Here is an 18,601-nt window from a genome sequence, read left to right as displayed (position 1 = left end):
TTTTTAAACAACTCTCCCTTCTCCTCCACCAGCTGCAAATGTTGCACCTTCACAGAGGCTAGTGAATATTCGAAGAAGGAAGCGAAGGATGCGTGACGAAAGAGCACAGCAGAATGCGTGGAGGCAGTCAATGACTGATTTTAAAAAAGCCCAATATGAGCGAGAGGAGAGGTGGCGTGCTGAATCGCGGGCTGAAGAGGAGAAGTTGCATGCTCAAGAGGAGAAGTTGCGTGCTGAAACGCGGGCTGAAGATGAGAGGTGGCGTCAACTTGTACTCAGAAAGCAAGAGTCGATGCTCCGGCTGCTGGAGCATCAAAGTGATATGCTCCTGCGTATGGTTGAGCTGCAGGAAAGGCAGCAGGAGCAGAGACCGCCGCTACAGCCCCTCTGTAACCAACAGCCCTCCTCCCCAAGTCCCATTGCCTCCTCACCCAGACGCCCAAGAACACGGTGGGGGGGCCTCCGGCCACCCAATCACTCCAGCCTAGATGATTTCCAGTGCAATAAGTTTTAAAGTTTTAAAGTGCACTGTGTCCTTTTCCTTCCCTCCTCCCCCACTCATCCAGGCCTACCTTTGCAATTATCCCCCTAGTTGTGTGCTGAATTAATAAAGAATGCATGAATGTGAAGTAACAATGACTTTATTGCCTCTGCAAGTGGTGCTCGAAGGGGGGAGGGTAGTAGGGGAGGGTGGGGTTGTTGGTTTACAGGGAAGTATAGAGTTAACCGGGTGGGGGGGTGTAGGGGCGGAGGGTTCATCAAGGAGAAACAAACACAAGTTTCACTCCGTAGCCTGGCCAGTCACAAAACTGGTTTTCAACGCTTCTCTGATGCGCACCGCGCCCTGCTGTGCTCCTCTAACCGCCCTGGTGTCTGGCTGCGCGTAATCAGCGGCCAGGCGATTTGCCTCAACCTCCCACCCCGCCATAAATGTCTCCCCCTTACTTTCACAGATATTGTGGAGCGCACAGCAAGCAGCAATAACAATGGGGATATTCTTTTCGCTAAGGTCTGAGCGAGTCAGTAAGCTGCACCAGCGCGCTTTTAAACGCCCAAATGCACATTCCACCACCATTCGGCACTTGCTCAGCCTGTAGTTGAACAGGTCCTGACTCCTGTCCAGGCTGCCTGTGTACGGCTTCATGAGCCATGGCATTAAGGGGTAGGCTGGGTCCCCAAGGATAACGATAGGCATTTCAACATCCCCAATGGTTATTTTCTGGTCCGGGAAGAAAGTCCCTTCCTCCAGCTTTCGAAACAGAAGAGACTGCCTGAAGACGCGAGCATCATGTACCCTTCCCGGCCAGCCCACGTTGATGTCGGTGAAATGTCCCTTGTGATCCACCAGGGCTTGCAGCAGCATTGAAAAGTACCCCTTGCGGTTTATGTACTCGGTGGCTTGGTGCGCCGGTGCCAAGATAGGGATATGGGTTCCGTCTATCACCCCACCACAGTTTGGGAATCCCATTGCAGCAAAGCCATCCACTATGTCCTGCACGTTTCCCAGAGTCACTACCCTTGATATCACCAGGTCTCTCATTGCCCTGGCAACTTGGATCACAGCAGCCCCCACAGTAGATTTGCCCACTCCAAATTGATTCCCGACTGACCGGTAGCTGTCTGGCGTTGCAAGCTTCCACAGGGCTATCGCCACTCGCTTCTCAACTGTGAGGGCTGCTCTCATCCTGGTATTCTGGCGCTTCAGGGCAGGGGAAAGCAAGTCACAAAGTTCCATGAAAGTGCCCTTACGCATGCGAAAGTTTCGCAGCCACTGGGCATCGTCCCAGACCTGCAACACGATGCGGTCCCACCAGTCTGTGCTTGTTTCCCGGGCCCAGAATCGGCGGTCCACGGCATGAACCTGCCCCAGTAACACCATGATTTCCACATTGCTGGGGCCTGTGCCTTGTGAGAGGTCCATGTCAATTTCCTCATCACTATCGTCGCCGCGCTGCAATCGCCTCCTCCTCAGCTGGTCCTGGTTTTGCTTTGGCATGTCCAGGAGGCTCTGCATATACTCCAGGACAATGCGCGTGGTGTTCATAGTGCTCATAATTGCCGCGGTGATCTGAGCGGGATCCATAATCCCAGTGATAGCTATGGCGTCTGGTCTGAAAAAAGGCGCGAAACTAGTATCTAAAGACCAGGGGAAGAAGGGAGGGAGGGATGGAGGGAGGGGCGAGTGACGACATGGCGTACAGGTACAGGGAATTAAAATCAAGAAAGGTGGCTGTGCATCAGGGAGAAATACAAACAACTGTCACACAGAATGCCCCCCCCCAGAGCCTGGGTTTAGCGAGCCGTTGATTTGACGGAGGGAGGGGGGAAGGAAATGAATACAGAACAAATCTATTTTTTACATCTTAAGACGACAGTGCAGCATGACTGATAGCCCTCGGCATTGTCTGGGTGCTTGGTAGCAATGTAACCCTACGTGTGCCAGCCACATGTCTGCCAGCACCCAGATCGCCCTCGGCCTTTTCTGGGTGCTTAGCAGACAATACTTGGCAGAAAATAGTATACTACGACTGGTAGCCATCATCATCCAACGAGGACGGTTAAAGGCAAGGGGTTGCTGCTGTGTAGCAATATATGCTGTACAGTAGCCAGAAGGATCGGTAAAGGCGCTCAGGCTACAATAATCTATGAGCATTTCAGGCAACATGTAAATTTGTCCGACGAGGACGGTTACCAGTCGTAATAAACCATCTACTGCCAAAAGGCAAGGGGCTGGTGCAATGCAGCCCTACGGCTGCCAGCCCCACAGCTACCAGCATCCCGATCGCCGATGAAGGCTACCAGTCATGCTGCACCGTCTACCGCCAAAAGGCAGTAAGCTGCTGCTGTTGTTTAGCAATGCAGTCCCACGTTTGCCGGCACCCGGAAGACATATGGTGACGGTGAGCTGAGCTGAGCGGGCTCAATGCTTGGCGTGGTATGTTGTCTGCACAGATAAAAAGGCGCGAATCTATTGTCTGCCGTTGCTGTGACGGCGGGGGAGGGGCCTGACGCAATGTACCCAGAACCCCCCGCGGCACTGCTTTGCATCATTCGGGCATTGCGATCTCAACCCATAATTCCAATGGGCGCCGGAGACTCCGGGAACTGTGGGATAGGTACCATAGTGCAATGCGCCAGAAGTCGACGCTAGCCTCGGTACTGTGGACGCGGTCCGCCGACTTCATGCACTTAGAGCATTTTATGTGGGGACACACACAATCGGCTGCATACAACCGGTTTCTATAAAACCGGCTTCTATAAATCCGACCTAATTTTGTAGTGTAGACATAGCCTGAGAGTCAGAGGGTGTGCTGCTGGAGGACTGAGGAGCACAAGCATTATCAGACACCAGGAGGAAGGTCCTGTGGTGAGAATAAGGAAGGTGTTTGGAAGAGGCCATGGGGAAGTAGCCCAGGGAGTTTTAGCTGTCATGCAGCTGTTACAGGAGGCACTATAGACAGCTGCAGTCCACAGGGCCCTGGGCTGGAACCCGGAGTAGAGGGCGGGCCCGGGTTCCCCCCAAAACTCCCAATTGACCTGGACTGTGGGTTCTTCCAGAGGGGAAGGTTTCTGGGCTGTTCCCCAACGCACATGGTGAATCTCTGAGGCAAGAAAATCTGCCAATAAGCGCAGGACCCACCAAGATAGAGGATGAACTTTGTCACACATCCCTGGCACGTAAATACCTTGCAAAGCTGGCTACAACAGTGCCATACTTTCAGTTGATATTGTAAATCAGAAGCAGGCAGCATTCGCTCTCATAAATGTAAACAAACTTCTTTGTCTTAGTGATTGGCTGAACAAGAAGTACCACTGAGTGGACTTGTAAGCTTTAAAGTTGTACATTGTTTTGTTTCTGAGTGCAGTTATGTAACAGGTATGTGACAGGCCCTTTGGGATCAGAAGAACCCTTTCGTTGTTTAAATTGGCTTTAATTAACCACTCATCATGAAGTCTCCTATATGGGTGGTGAAACCAGGGCTGGCTACCTAGGGAGACTGCATTTCTGACTTCTTGTTAGCCAGTGTAGTGAGACAGAAGTTTACTTCTGTTGGTGGTTTGGTATATCTTATTGAAGAATAACCACCAGTTTGGGGTGAGTCTGCCCCATTTCTCAGCAGTTTGTCCTGAATTTGGTATTCTCAGTTGCGACCCACTGAGGCACGGTGATGGGGAGTTTGGCCGCACAGTGCCATATAGACACCAGGGGGCGGCATGAGACAGGGGGAGCACATGTGTAGCCCAAACTGGTACTGCTACTAAGAATCTCTGATCGCAGGTGCAGGGACTCAGACTCACCTAAAGAGGAATACCCACACGAATGGGATAAAACAATTAAATTTCCCCATACCATCCAGCTTCCAATGACCTAGTAGAAAAAACTGTTAGAACTTATAAAAAAGGACATGAATATGATAAATAGTGGGAGTACAGAAACAAAGCTGGCTTGCTTTCTTCCAAAATACAGATTTCCTCCTCAAATGATAAGAGGCTTTTCTTTCAATAGGAGAAAGTAATAAATCATTTGGATTTAATCCATACCAGAGCTTCTACCCTCTATACAGGTAACCAGTGCAGGGGACTAAGAGGGCAACTTATGCCCTCTGATTCCCCAGTGTAGATGTATAACATCAGTCACAATTGTGCCCATAATAAATAAGAGTAAATAATTCACCTCACTTGTCAAATGGATATATTGAACCATCTTCAATGTCAACAAAGTTTCATTGGACTCTTCAGAGAGAAACTAGAAGTAAAAAAGACCAAAACCCGTTAGAATCTCCATTCTGAACAGAAAATCAATTCTATGTGAGATCTTTAAAGAGCAGCAGTTGTTTCATGAAAAATCTTTCCAAATTAATTGTAATTCACACAAATATGCCAACATATCATTTCACTTCCCTCATGTTTTGTTATTAATCTACCTTTTCCATTTTCATGACAATTCTATTTTTGTGATTTTGTGCCTCTTAAAATATTCCATCATTGAAGAGCCCATTATCAAATATTTGTTCTGCATGTAGGTAATTATAGATTGTGGTGAAGTCATCCCCAGAATTGGACACAGTATTCCAGTAGTGGTTGCACCAGTACCCAAAATAACCTCTCTGATCCTACTTGAGATTCCTGATTAAGCATCATATTAGCCCTTTTGGCCACAGTGTCACATTGGAAGCTCATGTTCAGCTTGGAGTGAACATATCTTTTAGGAATTCATCCAATCTTGATATAAAAACTTCAGTGACAGTAAATTCACCATGTCCCTTCATAAGTTGTTCCCACAGTTAATTAACTTCATTGTTAAAATTTACTAGCCTGAATTTATTTAGCTTCAATTTCCAGACATTAGGTCTTGTTATGTCTTTGTCTGTTACACTATAGCAGTGGTCACCAACCAATCGATCGTGATCAATTGGTCAAACATGGAGACTCTCCAGGTCGACCGCGATCTCTGGCCGCGGTGGTGTAGTGGGGCTTCTGCTAAGGCAGGCTCCATGCCTGCTGCACACTCACGGTGCTCCCAGAAGTGGCTAGTGTAGCCCCACTGAGGGGGCAGGGGTCTCCGTACAATGCTCCTGCCTGCAAGCACCTCACCTGCAGCTCCCATTGGCCAAGAACAGGGAGCTGTGGCCAATGGGAGCTGCGAGGGCAGTGCCTGCAGAGTGGGACAGCGCGTGGTGCCACATGCCCCCCCCCGGAGCCTCAGCGCAGGGGTGCGTTGGCTCCTTCGGTGAGCGACGGGGCCACGTGGTGCACTAATGGCTGTCAGGGTGGCCTGGCTCATGATGGGGAGAAGGTGCCAATGTGCCTGAGCAGGGCTGGAGTAGACAGGGACCCTGCCTTAGCCCTGCTCCACTGCCAACCGGGAGCCGCAAGAGGTAAGTGCCCCCTAGCGGGAGCCCACACCTCAGCCCCCAGCCCCTGGAGCCAGCACCCCATGCCCCCTCCTGCATCCTGAACCCCCTCTTGCACCCCCTGTCCCAGCCCTGAGCCCCTCCCAGAGACAGAACCCCATAACCCTTCCTGCATGCCAACCACCTACTCCAGCCCTGACCTCCCTCCCAGAGCCAGCACTCCATACCTCCTCCAGCACCCCAACACTCTGTCCCAGCCCAGAGTCCCCTCCTGCACCCAAACTCCTTCCTGGAGCTTGCATCCCTCACCCCTCCTGCACCCCAACCCCCTGCCCCAGCCTGAGACAGGGGGGGGGGGAGAGTGAGCGATCGGGGGGGGGGGAGGATGGGGCTTTGGGGAAAGGGCAGGGGAGATCCTGGGTTGCCCTTAAATTCAGAAAGCGATATTGGGCTTAAAAAGGTTGGAGACCACTGGACTACAGAATCCTCTACTATCAGAAATCATCTCCCAATGCTATGGGCTTAACCTTAACCTTTTCCTTGGTAGACTACTTAGATTGAGCTTCTTAAATCTCTGGTTGAAAGGCAGGTATTCCTGTGGGTATTTTCTGAATCCTCATCAATTTTTCTATACCCTTTTTAGAATGGACTGGACACAGTATTCCAGCAATGTTGCAACAATGCAGGAAACTGAAGCAATACCACTTTCTTACTCCAACTCAATATCGCTCTATTTAAACATCTAATTATTGTGTTAGTTCATTTAGCAACAGCATTGCACTAGCAGTTCATGTTCAGTTGGTTATCCTCCATCACTCTTTAATGGTTTTGAGACACAATGCTTTCCAAGTTACAGTCTTCAATCCGACAAATTACATTATTTGCTCCAAAGAGTAGGTCCACAGTGAAGGCTCATCATGTGTTCTTACATGTGTTTTAGCCCAAATCCCAATACCATACTGTAGGAGGGCCAGACTCACCCCTGCGGCGCCTCCTGCTGGTGATCCAGGGAATTTGCTCACCAGCCCCTGGAGCACCCTCTGCAGGCCAGTGATCCACCTTGTCCTCATCTCTGGCCCCTGTGTCCCTCCCAGGACCCTGGTGCCCCTTGCTCTGGGTGCTGCCCCCTGGCAATACCCACACACTAGGTCTCCCCTCCCAGGGGAACACCACCCACTATCCCCACCTTGCCTCAGCACTAGGCCACTGCCAGTCACCAACTAGCCCCCGCTCCCTGGGGCAGACTGCAGTATCGGCTGCTCATCACTGGCAAGGGGGGTTTGGACCTGCTGCCTTGGCCTAGCCCTGGGCTGCCCTCTGCAACCCCCAGTACCTCTTGGCCTATTACCAGGCCGCAGCCTGGGGCTATCCAGGCTGGAGCTCCCCAGCTCCTCAGCCTTTCCCCAGCCCTGCTCCACTACAGGTACCCTGTCTAGCTCCCTGCAGTCAGCCCCTTCTCTCTCTGTAGGCAGAGAGAGATTGCTTAGCTGCCTGGCTCCCAGCCTCTTATATAGGGCCAGCTGGGGCCTGATTGGGGCGTGGCCCAGCTGTGGCTACTTCCCCAATCAGCCCAGTAGCTTTTTGCTTTGCCCCAGCCCTCTGCCAGGGCTGTTTTAAACCCCTCAGGCAGGAGCGGGGTAGCCACCCCGCTATACATACACACACAAAACTCTTAGTCACATGCTTATATGTGCTTCGAAGAAATGGTTACTCTGTGCAGTAACTGTGGTTCTTCAAGATGTGGCCCCCTTAGGGGGCTCCACTTTAGGTGTGCTAGAGCCCCCTGTGCCTTTCAAAAGAGATTCTCATAGCAGTGTCCTTTCAGTCCACCCATGCTTATTAGTCAGTCTCGTGCCCAGTGCCACTGTTATATAGCACTGAGTGGACAAACTGCTTTAAGTTCCTTCTGTATCATGAAGCTCCATGGCAGAGAACTCTGAAGCAGAGGGAATGCAGGGCAGGAAGTAGAGCACATGTAGGGGGACACATGTCAAAGAACCACAATAACTGCACATGGTGAGTAACCAATTTCTTCTTCTTCTTTAAGTAGTGTCCATACAGGTGCTCCACTCTAGATGACTACTGAGTGATATCCTCTAAGGCAGAGGGGGCTTCAGAATTGAGTCCAGTATGGAGGAAAGTACAGCCAAGCTGAAGTTAGTATCAGTGGCGGAGTCATGAGTTATAGCACAGTGTTTGGTGATCGTATGTATAGATGCCCATGTTGCAGTTTAACAGATTTCAATACTCAACTCATTCTTGAGCAAGCCTGTAGAAGTGGCAATGGAACTTGTAGAATGAGTTCATATTTCCTAAGGTGGCTGAATATTGAAAGACTGGTAACAAGAATTAATGAAACTTGATATCCACTTGGAAAGTTTCTGGTTAGAGATTGCTGACCCTTTTGACCCGTTTGTTAGCAAGACGAATAACCAGTGGGTCTTTCTGAATAGTTTTGTCCTATCTAGATAGAAGGCTAGGGCTCTCCTAATGGCAAAGGTGTGTAGCAGTGCCTCCTGGCAATTTAGATGTGGTTTGGAGTAGAAGACAGGCAGGCGAATGGGCTGGTTGATGGAACTTGGAAGAAACTTTAGGTAAGAATTTAGGGTGGGGCCACAGCATGATCTTGTCCTTAAAAACACTGTGAGGAGAGGTATGTCGTCAAGGCCTCTGTTTCTCCAACCCATCACGCCAATGATGGAATTATCACTGCAAGAATCACCATTCTGAATTTCTGTTCCTTCACACAGGTGTTGAGTACTCTTGGGTCTAGGATGGGTCTCCATCTTCTTCTCTTTTTTGGTACCAGGAAGTACCCTGAATAAAACCCATTCCTTATGTGCTGCATGGGGACTGTTTCTACAACTCCCAAGTATCAGAGAGAGTTTATTTCTTGACAAAGCAAGCATTTGTGAGAGGGGTTCCTAAAGAGGGATGGAGAAGGGGGATCCCTTGGTGGAAGTGAACTAAAGTGGATGGTGTATTCTGTGGAGAGAGGATCTCCAAAACCCACTTGTCCATAGTGATCAATTCCCACTCTTGCCTGAAGTGGTGAAGGTGGTCACTGAAGGAAGGAAGGCTGGTGAATTGGTGCAGCTGAAGAGGATAAGGATGGCAATTCAAGCACTCGACCAACCTATTAAAAATAGCTACTTGCAGGTGGATGAGTGTGGGTCGGGAGGCTGAGAAAAGGACAGTTTCCTTCCCTGAAATCACTGTCTCTTTTGGTTTGGCTCATAGGATCTCCAGGAGGTAAGGTATTGGATGGGGTGGGATGTCTGGGCTGTCTGGGACTTGCTGAGCTTTCTCTTGTAGGTGGGTGTATAAATACCAAAAGAATGCAAAGTAGCTCTAGAGTCCTTCAATGTTCGCAGGGATTCATCCGTGCTATCTACAAACAACTTAGACCCATCAAAAGGAAGGTTTCTCTACTGTACTCTGGATCTCTTTTGAGAATCCAGAGAGTTGGAGCCAGGAAGCTCTTCTCTTTACCACCACTATAGTAATCGAACGGTCAGCGGTATCAGCGGTGTCAAGGCAGGCTTGTAGGACTGTCCTGGCGAGTGGCTGGCCCTCCGCAATAATTTTCTAGTACTTTTTTCTGTGTTCTATTGGCACATGGTACATGAAAGAGTTCAACTTGGTATAATTCATGCAGTTGTATTTATCCATCTACACCTGATAATTGACGATTCTAAACAGTAAGGAGGCTGAGGAATAAGACTTATTCCCCGGGAGGTCCATATGCTTGTGATCTTTGTCAGAAGGCACGATTTTAGCATGGTGCTGCCTACCACATTCATTAACTGCATGAACTATCAAGGATGTAGGGGAGAGATGGGAAAATAAAAATTCCCAGCCCTTTGCCAGGACACAATATTTCTTATCCACTGTTTTGCATGAAGACAGAATAGAAGCTGGGGTGTATCAGGTGATCTTCGCTGGGACCAGAAGTGCCTCATTAACAAGCAAGGCTATGTGGGCTGATGGGGTGAGTGGAGGATAGCGAGCTGGTTATGATGAGGCTCTGTCACCTCCTTGAGGAGAATCTGCAGGGAGTCCCAGTTCAGGGAGATTTTGGCAAACCAGTAAAGTGCCTAAACCACTATCGCTTGTTGCTAACAGTAGCCAAGTTAGCAGGCCGTACTGAGCCATTCTTGCTTATTGCTAAAAGTAGCCAAGTCAGCAGGTAGTAAATTGGTCATGCAGCGGCCTCAGCATAACCAAGACAGGAGGGGAGGGGGTTTGGGGTGCCATAGACAGGGCAACTTGACCCCGCATCCTTCCTGTTGAGAATGTTGAAATGGCTATGTATTTCAGAAAAACAGGATGTCTGTCTAAATGCGCCCCCAGGAATGTTTGTCAGGGACCTAAGGCATGGACATTCTGAAAAAAAAATCATATCTGGTAAATTGATGACCATCTTTAAAAAAAGGAAAAAGGAGGATCCGGGGAACTACAGGCCAGTCAGCCTCACCTCAGTCCCTGGAAAAATCATGGAGCAGGTCCTCAAGGAATCAATTCTGAAGCACTTAGAGGAGAGGAAAGTGATCAGGAACAGTCAGCATGGATTCACCAAGGGCAAGTCATGCCTGACTGACCTAATTGCCTTCTATGAGGAGATAACTGGCTCTGTGGATGAGGGGAAAGCAGTGGATGTGTTATTCCTTGACTTCAGCAAAGCTTTTGATATGGTCTCCCACAGTATTCTTGCCAGCAAGTTAAAGAAGTATGGGCTGGATGAATGGACTATAAGGTGGATAGAAAGCTGGCTAGATCGTCGGGCTCAACGGGTGGTGATCAATGGCTTCATGTCTAGTTGGCAGCTGGTTTCAAGCGGAGTGCCACAAGGGTCGGTCCTGGGGACGGTTTTGTTCAATATCTTCATTAATGATCTGGAGGATGGCGTGGACTGCACTCTCAGCAAGTTTGCAGATGACACTAAACTGGGAGGAGTGGTAGATACGCTGGAGGGTAGGGATAGGATACAGAGGGACCTAGACACATTAGAGGATTGGGCCAAAAGAAACCTGATGAGGTTCAACAAGGACAAGTGCAGAGTCCTGCACTTAGGACAGAAGAATCCCATTCACTGTTACAGACTAGGGACCGAATGGCTAGACAGCAGTTCTGCAGAAAAGGACCTAGGGGTTACAGTGGATGAGAAGCTGGATATGAGTCAACAGTATACTCTTGTTGCCAAGAAGGCTAACAGCATTTTGGGCTGTATAAGTAGGGGCATTGCCAGCAGATCGAGGGACGTGATCATTCCCCTCTATTCGACGTTGGTGAGGCCTCATTTGGAGTATTGTGTCCAGTTTTGGGCCCCACACTACAAGAAGGATGTGGAAAAATTGGAAAGAGTCCAGCGGAGGGCAACAAAAATGATTAGGGGGCTGGAGCACATGATTTATGAGGAGAGGCTGAGGGAACTGGGATTGTTTAGTCTGCAGAAGAGAAGAATGAGGGGGGATTTGATAGCTGCTTTCAACTACCTGAAAGGGGATTCCAAAGAGGATGGATCTAGACTGTTCTCAGTGGTACCTGATGACAGAACAAGGAGTAATGGTCTCAAGTTGCAGCGGGGGAGGTTTAGGTTGGATATTAGGAAAAACTTTTTCACTAGGAGGGTAGTGAAGCACTGGAATGGGTTACCAAGGGAGGTGGTGGAATCTCCTTCCTTAGAGGTTTTTAAGGTCAGGCTTGACAAAGCCCTGGCTGGGATGATTTAGTTGGGAATTGGTCCTGCTTTGAGCAGGGGGTTGGACTAGATGACCTCTTGAGGTCCCTTCCAACCCTGATATTCTACGATTCTATGATTCTATGATAAGAGTCTCTAATTTGATCTTTAAAAACTGCTTGCTTAGCAAGTTTTCTTTAAGGGATATGTCATTGTATTACTAATGTATAAATAAGGGGGGAAAGTTTGAGGTAACTGGACTTCTCAGAATGGGCTCTTCAGGGATGCTCCCTCTGGGCACATCTTGGTCCCCACTGGCAGACAGATGCCTGGCCAGCTGAAGCCTGTTACGGTGCCACTCGAAAGCCACACTCAGCTTCGGTAATTATCAAGGGTTGAGGGTGTTTTACTAACCTGTTGCGGACGTGTGTAAGTGCTTGAGACTAAGTAAAGTTTAGCTTAAGTGAAAGCACTCTGGTGTTATCCTGTTTGTGCCAGCCATCTATCAGTTGAATGGCTGTGTCTCCCCTGATTTATTTCCTGATACCACCTCGCACAGAGTAAAAGTTACCGAGAGCTTTGGGTTGAAAGAACCCCAGGTAACACTGGGAGTGTTAAAATCATCTGCCAGGGATGGAGGAGGAGGCATGACTATTTTTTTCTGGAGATAAAGAGGAGATATTGACTGTAGGAGAAATCCCTTCACCGGCTCTAGCCCTCCTGTTCCTTGACAAATTCCTCTAGAGGATCAAGTCTCCTGGAGGGAGTATGTGATGCAGGTTGCGCCTCCCTATGACAGTAGGTAGCTGATGCTCTTCAAAATTGTCCAATGTGTCCAATATGGTCAGGTAGGAGATGCATAAAGGCATAGGAGGAGGCAACCAAGGGTGCTCATAGCAGCGAGGTGTTCGTCGACATCGTGGGCCGTGAACAGTTGCAGCTTTAGCAGGAGTGAGGGGGAGAACCCTGAACTGACACTTGAGACTGAGGTGAGGTCTTCATCAGAATCCTCTTTCTCAAGTTCACTCTGGAATGTTGGAGTGCCTGGAGAGATATGAAGTGAAACTGTTGGTACCAGGCAAAGTTAAGGCAATTTCAATGTTCTTGGTAGCAACATCAGATTGGAGCCAAGGAGTGGAGAATTGGGTGTCTCAGATACAGCCAGATCTCAGGGAAACTGGGAATCCTGTGGTACTGCGAGTGTTATTGGTACTGAGCCTGCAGTCTGTGCCGAGGTAATTGTGGCAGAGGACACTGATTGTACCGTAGGTTTTGGGCACTCGGAGGGAAGCATGGTCTGTGACAGTACCAAAGGTCTTGTGTACTCCAAGTGAAGTGTGGTTGGTACACAAGCATGGTTTTTCATACTGAGGAAGCAGAGGAAGAGCTCTTCTTGCCATCCTCATCAGATAACAGTACCAGCTATGTTATGTCCTGGGTACCTGAGAGACCAACAGCACTGCGGGTACCTTACAGAAGTGCTGGTGGTGTCGGAGCAGCTGAAAATACCGATGACCTTGGCTTTTTAGAGGTAGATCCTCTACCTGGTGAAATGGGGCATGTACTTTTAAGGGCTTATGAGAGGAGTCGTGTGTCTTCCTCTTAGATGCCTTGGAGGTGTGGGGCTCCAATGTTGTGGACGCAGAAGACCTGCGAGGAGACTGATGTGCAGGAGGGGTTCCTTGGCTTGGGTCAGAAGCCAGGCATAGATAGCTCTCTAAAATGTGGAGATTATGCTTCATCTCCCTGTTTTTTCTTATTTTTGATTTCAATGCCAGATAAAAGTTGCACTTCTGGGCAATGTGCAATTCCCTGAGGCAATGGATGCAGCCAGGATACCCATCATTGACTGGGATCGCCTCCCACCACAACAGAAAATATTTGAAGCTGGGCAAAGTGGGCATAGCCTCCCAGTAAAGAAGAACTACTAACTAAATAGTAAAACAACAAGGAGTCTGGTGGCACCTTAAAGACTAACAGATTTATTTGGGCATAAGCTTTCGTGGGTAAAAACGGTTTTTACCCACGAAAGCGTATGCCCAAATAAATCTGTTAGTCTTTAAGGTGCCACCAGACTCCTTGTTGTTTTTGTAGATACAGACTAACGGCTACCCCTTAATACTTAACTAACTAGTATCTACCAAAATACAATATAGAGAAAATAAAAATAAAAAGTTTAAGAACAGAAAGATCCATTTCTGATGCTGAGGTCGATACAGCAGTAAAATGCCATCACGGGTGTGTCTTGTCCCCACTCCTGTTTGTGATTTTCATAGACAGGATATCAAGGCACAACTGAGCTGTGAAGTGCACCCAATATGGGGACTCGAAGGTGGCATCTTTGCTGTTTGCAGTTGATGTTGTACCTCTTGCTTCTTCAGACTGTGATCTCCAATGCACACTCAAACATTTCGCTGCTGTGTATGAAGTGGCTGGGATGAGAATCAGCACCTCCAAATCAGAAGACATGGTCCTCTCCCAGAAGAAAATGGACTGCTCTCTCCAGGTGAGCGGGGAGCAGCTGCCCTTAGTGTACGAGTTCAAGTATTTGGGGGTCTTGTTCACAAGTGATGGAAAGTGGGATCGTGAGATCAACCAGCGGATTGGTGTAGTTGCGGCAGTGAAGCAGGTGCTTTATTGATCCATGGTGGTGATATGGGAGCTGAGTTTTCAGATGAAGTTCTCGGTTTACAGGTTGCTCTACGTCCCCATCCTGACCTATGGTCATAAACTTTGGGTAATGACCAAAACGACAAGATTGTGGGTACAAGCGGCAGAAATGAGCTTTCTCTGCAGAGTGGCTGGGCTTACTCTCCAAGATAGGGAGAGGAGCTCAGCTATTCAGGAGGGCCCCGGAGTAAAGTCACTACTCCTCTGGACTGAGAGGAGCCAGTTGAGTTGGTTCGGGCACCTGATAAGGATGCCACCTGGGAGGATTCTGTTGGAAATGTAAGGGGCAAATCTCACTGGGTAGAGGCCCCAAGACTGACCCAGGACATACTGGAGGGATTAGATCTCCTGGATGGCCTGGGAATGCTGGGGAATCTTCCAGGAGGAGCTGGAAATGGTTGCGGAGGAAAAGGAAGTTTGGTCCTCCCTCCTCTCCGTGCTGCTGCCACAACCCTCACCAGGAAAAGCAGCATAAAGAAAAGAAAAGAACCTATATTAATAGTATTTACTAACTAGGGAAACTAACAATAACACTATGACTAACTAACAGTAAGGAGAAGGACTGAAGCTAAATAAATCTCACTGCCAGAGCTCTGCCTCAGGTTCAGGTGTCATGGAGGAGGCTAATTTGCCTGATGAGGAGAGAGGCTTATGAACTTGGGTCCCCTACATTGCAGGAGGGTGTCCTAGCTACAGAGCTTTAGGAAAGGCAGTTAGGTTGAGGTGGCTAAGAAGGAATTGATGGCAATTCGCCCGTGCAATGCTATATAACATAGGGCAGGAGACTGACTAACATGCATGCACAGACTAAACAGACACTGATATGAGAAATCTCTGATCAAAGGCAAAGGAGGCTCCAGTACACCTAAAGTGGACCACCAGTAGGAACACTACTTGAAGAAGAACCTATGTTTGCCTGAACAGATGAAGGTATGTGTTTTTTGCTTTAAAGTGTACTCTTACCTGCAACTTTGCAGTGAGGATGCAGCTAAAGCCTGCTCCATTTTGTACAACTCAGCCAAGCTGAGCCAATATAAGATGCCTACCCAGTGTGCTAATAGCTGACCAAAGAAACACACCAGGGTTCTGGTTAACCTCTGGTGTGAGGAAAGCAGGGAGCATGATTTTGGAAGACCCATTAGAAACCTGAACTTATATAAAAATCTCAAAGAAGCTGGTGGAATGGGGCTCACTTGGACTGCTACCTAGTGCAGGGAGTGCATTAAGCACTTCAAGACTATCTACTGTAAGGCAAAAGGATGGCAACAGCAAGTCCAGCAAATCTTCAACTACCGGCCTCTACTATGAAGCATTCGAATGGATGCTTGCCACTGCCTTCACCTCACAGTCCTGAATGACTAGCTTCTGAACTGGGATAGTATGATGATTTTCAGACTGAAGGCAGAGGAGATAAGGACAGCACCAGAAGATAGCCCATCGGCAGAAGGGCTAAGCCACAGGAAAAGACTTCAGAACACATCACTGGAACGGCCCCAGAACAGATCATGCAGTAGGGTGGACCTGAGGCCATATTCCAAAGAGTTGTTGAGGAATAAGCCCAGAGAACAGCCTGGAGTGAGAGAAGCAATGCAGGAGGACTCTCAGCTGGAGACTGGTAAGTGGTATCTACCATCTTTATTATTATTATGCTGGAAATAGGAACATAAGTGGGAGGGATTTCATTTCCAGGCTATGACACTGGTTCCCTGCCACCCCTTCCACCTCAATGGATTCCAAATGTGCTATAAATATAAACAAGCAACTACATATTCATTTTTAAGTATATGCTTATTATTAAAAAGGATGAGGATTATAGGTTTAACAATCATGATTGCATATTTCTGCATACACTGCTCTCTTTGTAACTATCACTTTGCTAGACTGCTATAGAATTACACCTTTAGCATTAAAACAGTATCTCATACAGTTTGCTTGATATTCACAATAGCTGAAGTAAGTGGAAAAGTCCCTTGGGGATGATGATACTTGGCTCCTGGCCCTGTCCATTTGTGGTATGCTTTCTGGAGTGTGTGAGTGCACATCCTAGTTCAGCAACCTGTTAATATTTGCCTGTATTTTCCCGCATTTCTGGCAGGGGATGCTTGAAAACCTTTCCTACAAGAGAAACGTTGACCATTGTTGAGATTCCTAGGCAGGACAAATTTTCGAAGACTGCTCCTGTAGCTTACTAGCCTTCTCCATTCATTGACATGCTGTTCAGTCACCAGACAACAAAAAATCTCCTTCGTATAGATATATGGAGGAGTTTCTCCACTGGCATGGCAAAGTTGCTCCTCTTCTACTCTGGGACCTTCAACAGACTAATAACGTCCAAGGTTTCTTTGGCGTGAAATAATATAACAGGCTCCTGGTCTGATTGCCCTAATGCTCCCCCACCACCAAAACCAGGTCCCAAATTAAAAAAAAGAAAAGAAAAAAGAATAAAAATAAAAATTCTTACTATAGAGTACCTTTTGTCCAGGTATGTGGATAGCAGGAGCTTCTGAAAAGGTCAGTGTATAAAGATGGAATAAAAGCATACTAACATGATAATAGTATCAAACTTTGGCCTAGTCATGTTGTGAAACACAAAGAAAAGGCCAGGGAAGATAATTTATTTATTTCCATGGACAAAAACATCTGTTCTTTCATTTTCTTAACAGGCCCTTCTGCTTCTGCTGAATAATAGGCAGGCACCAGGACTCTTAACCAACATGGGAAAAGGCTCAGATGAACTGAAGCATGACAATGATGCCACTACTGTACAACTGCATGCAACCCTCACAACTCAAAGAGCAAGAGAACAGACACACTTTGACACTCAGTTGCACTACTAGTGAGACTACTGTTTGGACTGTAGATAGGCAGTTTTTATATACACTTGCTCTTTTCTAGACTGTTTTGCACTTTTGTTTATTTTTTGCAGGTGGCTGGGATGCCTTCAGTGGCTTTTCATTGCTACTTTGTTAATGGATTGGCTTGGTTGCACAATACACTGGCATGAGTGAATGGGAAAAAAGGATGTCAGAAAGTTGTATCCATACATTTTATTAAAGGTACCAAAATACATCTAAACGCAGTAACAAATGAACAGCGATGTATATTGCAATTCTACTCATCATTACATTTCTCCATGCAAGTTGCCCCCTATTGCAAAGATGTGGGCAAACAAGGCATCCTTTATTTTCCTTACCCTCCTGGAGCCAGCCCCAGTGATCACAGATGCACTGTCCATCTTCCTATATCCAGCCTAGATATCAGGGGTCGGCAACCTCTGGCACGCGGATCGCCAGGGTAAGCACCCTGGCGGGCCGGGCCAGTTTGTCTACCTGCTGCGTCAGCAGATTCGGGCGATTGTGGCTCCCACTGGCCACGGTTTGCCATCCCAGGCCAATGGGGGCTGCGGGAAGCAGCGCGGGCCGAGGGATGTGCTGGCCGCGGCTTCCCGCAGCCCCCATTGGCCCGGAGCGGCGAACCGCGGCCAGTGGGAGCCGCGATCAGCCAAACCTGCCGACGCGGCAGGTGAATAAAATGGCCTGGCTCACCAGGGTGCTTACCCTGGTGAGCCGCGTGCCAGAGGTTGCCAACCTCTGATATATATCATCAGTTTCTTGAGCCCACTCCAGGCAAAAATTCACAGATGTTGTGCAGGGTGCAGCATGCCACAATAATATAGATAGCATTCACCACAATGGAATCCAAATTATTCTGCAGGTAGTGCCATCTTGCCTTTGGCATCCCTAATACACATTCTACCATCATCCTACAACTGGTAAATGTATAATTAAACCTTCCTCTGCCAGGGGCTGTCTGATCAGGATACAATTTTATGAGCCATGACAGAGGGCAAGCAGGATCCCCTAAAATAAAGGTGGGCACAGACATCCCATTGATAACCATGTCATTTGGAGGGAATAAAGCCCCTTTCTATCCAAATTGGTAAATGCCAAATCTACTCAGCATTCTGATATCATGCACCAGGCCAGTACATCTCATGTTGGTGTTCATAATCCTACCTTTGTGGTCAACCAAGACCTGCAGAACAACTGAGTAGAATAATTTGAAGTTAACCTATTAATGTTCTCCTTGTGGTGGGCAAACTATGGACACGTGAGTGCATGCCATCAATGGCCCCAGTGTAGTTTGGAAAGTCCATTCACTGAAAGCCAGCTATCATTTCAGGCACAATAGTTATGTGCACCACAAGTGGATAAACCACAGTATTAATTACCTCACCAATTTCCACTACCAAAGTGTTGGTAGTTGACTTGCCAAAATCAAAGTGGTTTGCTATGGACATGTAGCCAGTTTCCAGACAGCAAGAGTAATCTGCCTCTGGACTGGTATCCTGTCCCTCATTTGCATATCCTGGCACTGGAAGGTGGGGACAAGCTCC

At 48.0% G+C, this 18,601-nt stretch overlaps 1 protein-coding gene across 1 annotated transcript in view; it reads right to left on the bottom strand.

Moving 5' to 3' along the window:
- Positions 1-18,601, bottom strand: part of LOC113407719 (disintegrin and metalloproteinase domain-containing protein 20-like) — a gene marked incomplete at its 3' end in the record, with an annotated part of 214,612 nt that overhangs the window by 144,677 nt on the left and 51,334 nt on the right. Inside the window, 1 exon segment of the mRNA XM_026657440.1 lies at positions 4,676-4,747. Coding sequence (XP_026513225.1) covers positions 4,676-4,747 — 72 coding nt within the window.

This window comes from Terrapene carolina, unplaced genomic scaffold (genome assembly GCF_002925995.2).
Source record: "Terrapene carolina triunguis isolate 2854851 unplaced genomic scaffold, T_m_triunguis-2.0 Scaffold244, whole genome shotgun sequence".
NCBI lineage: Eukaryota > Metazoa > Chordata > Testudines > Emydidae > Terrapene > Terrapene triunguis.
Note: the sequence above shows the minus strand (reverse complement) of the source record. Positions and strands in the feature narration are given on the sequence as shown.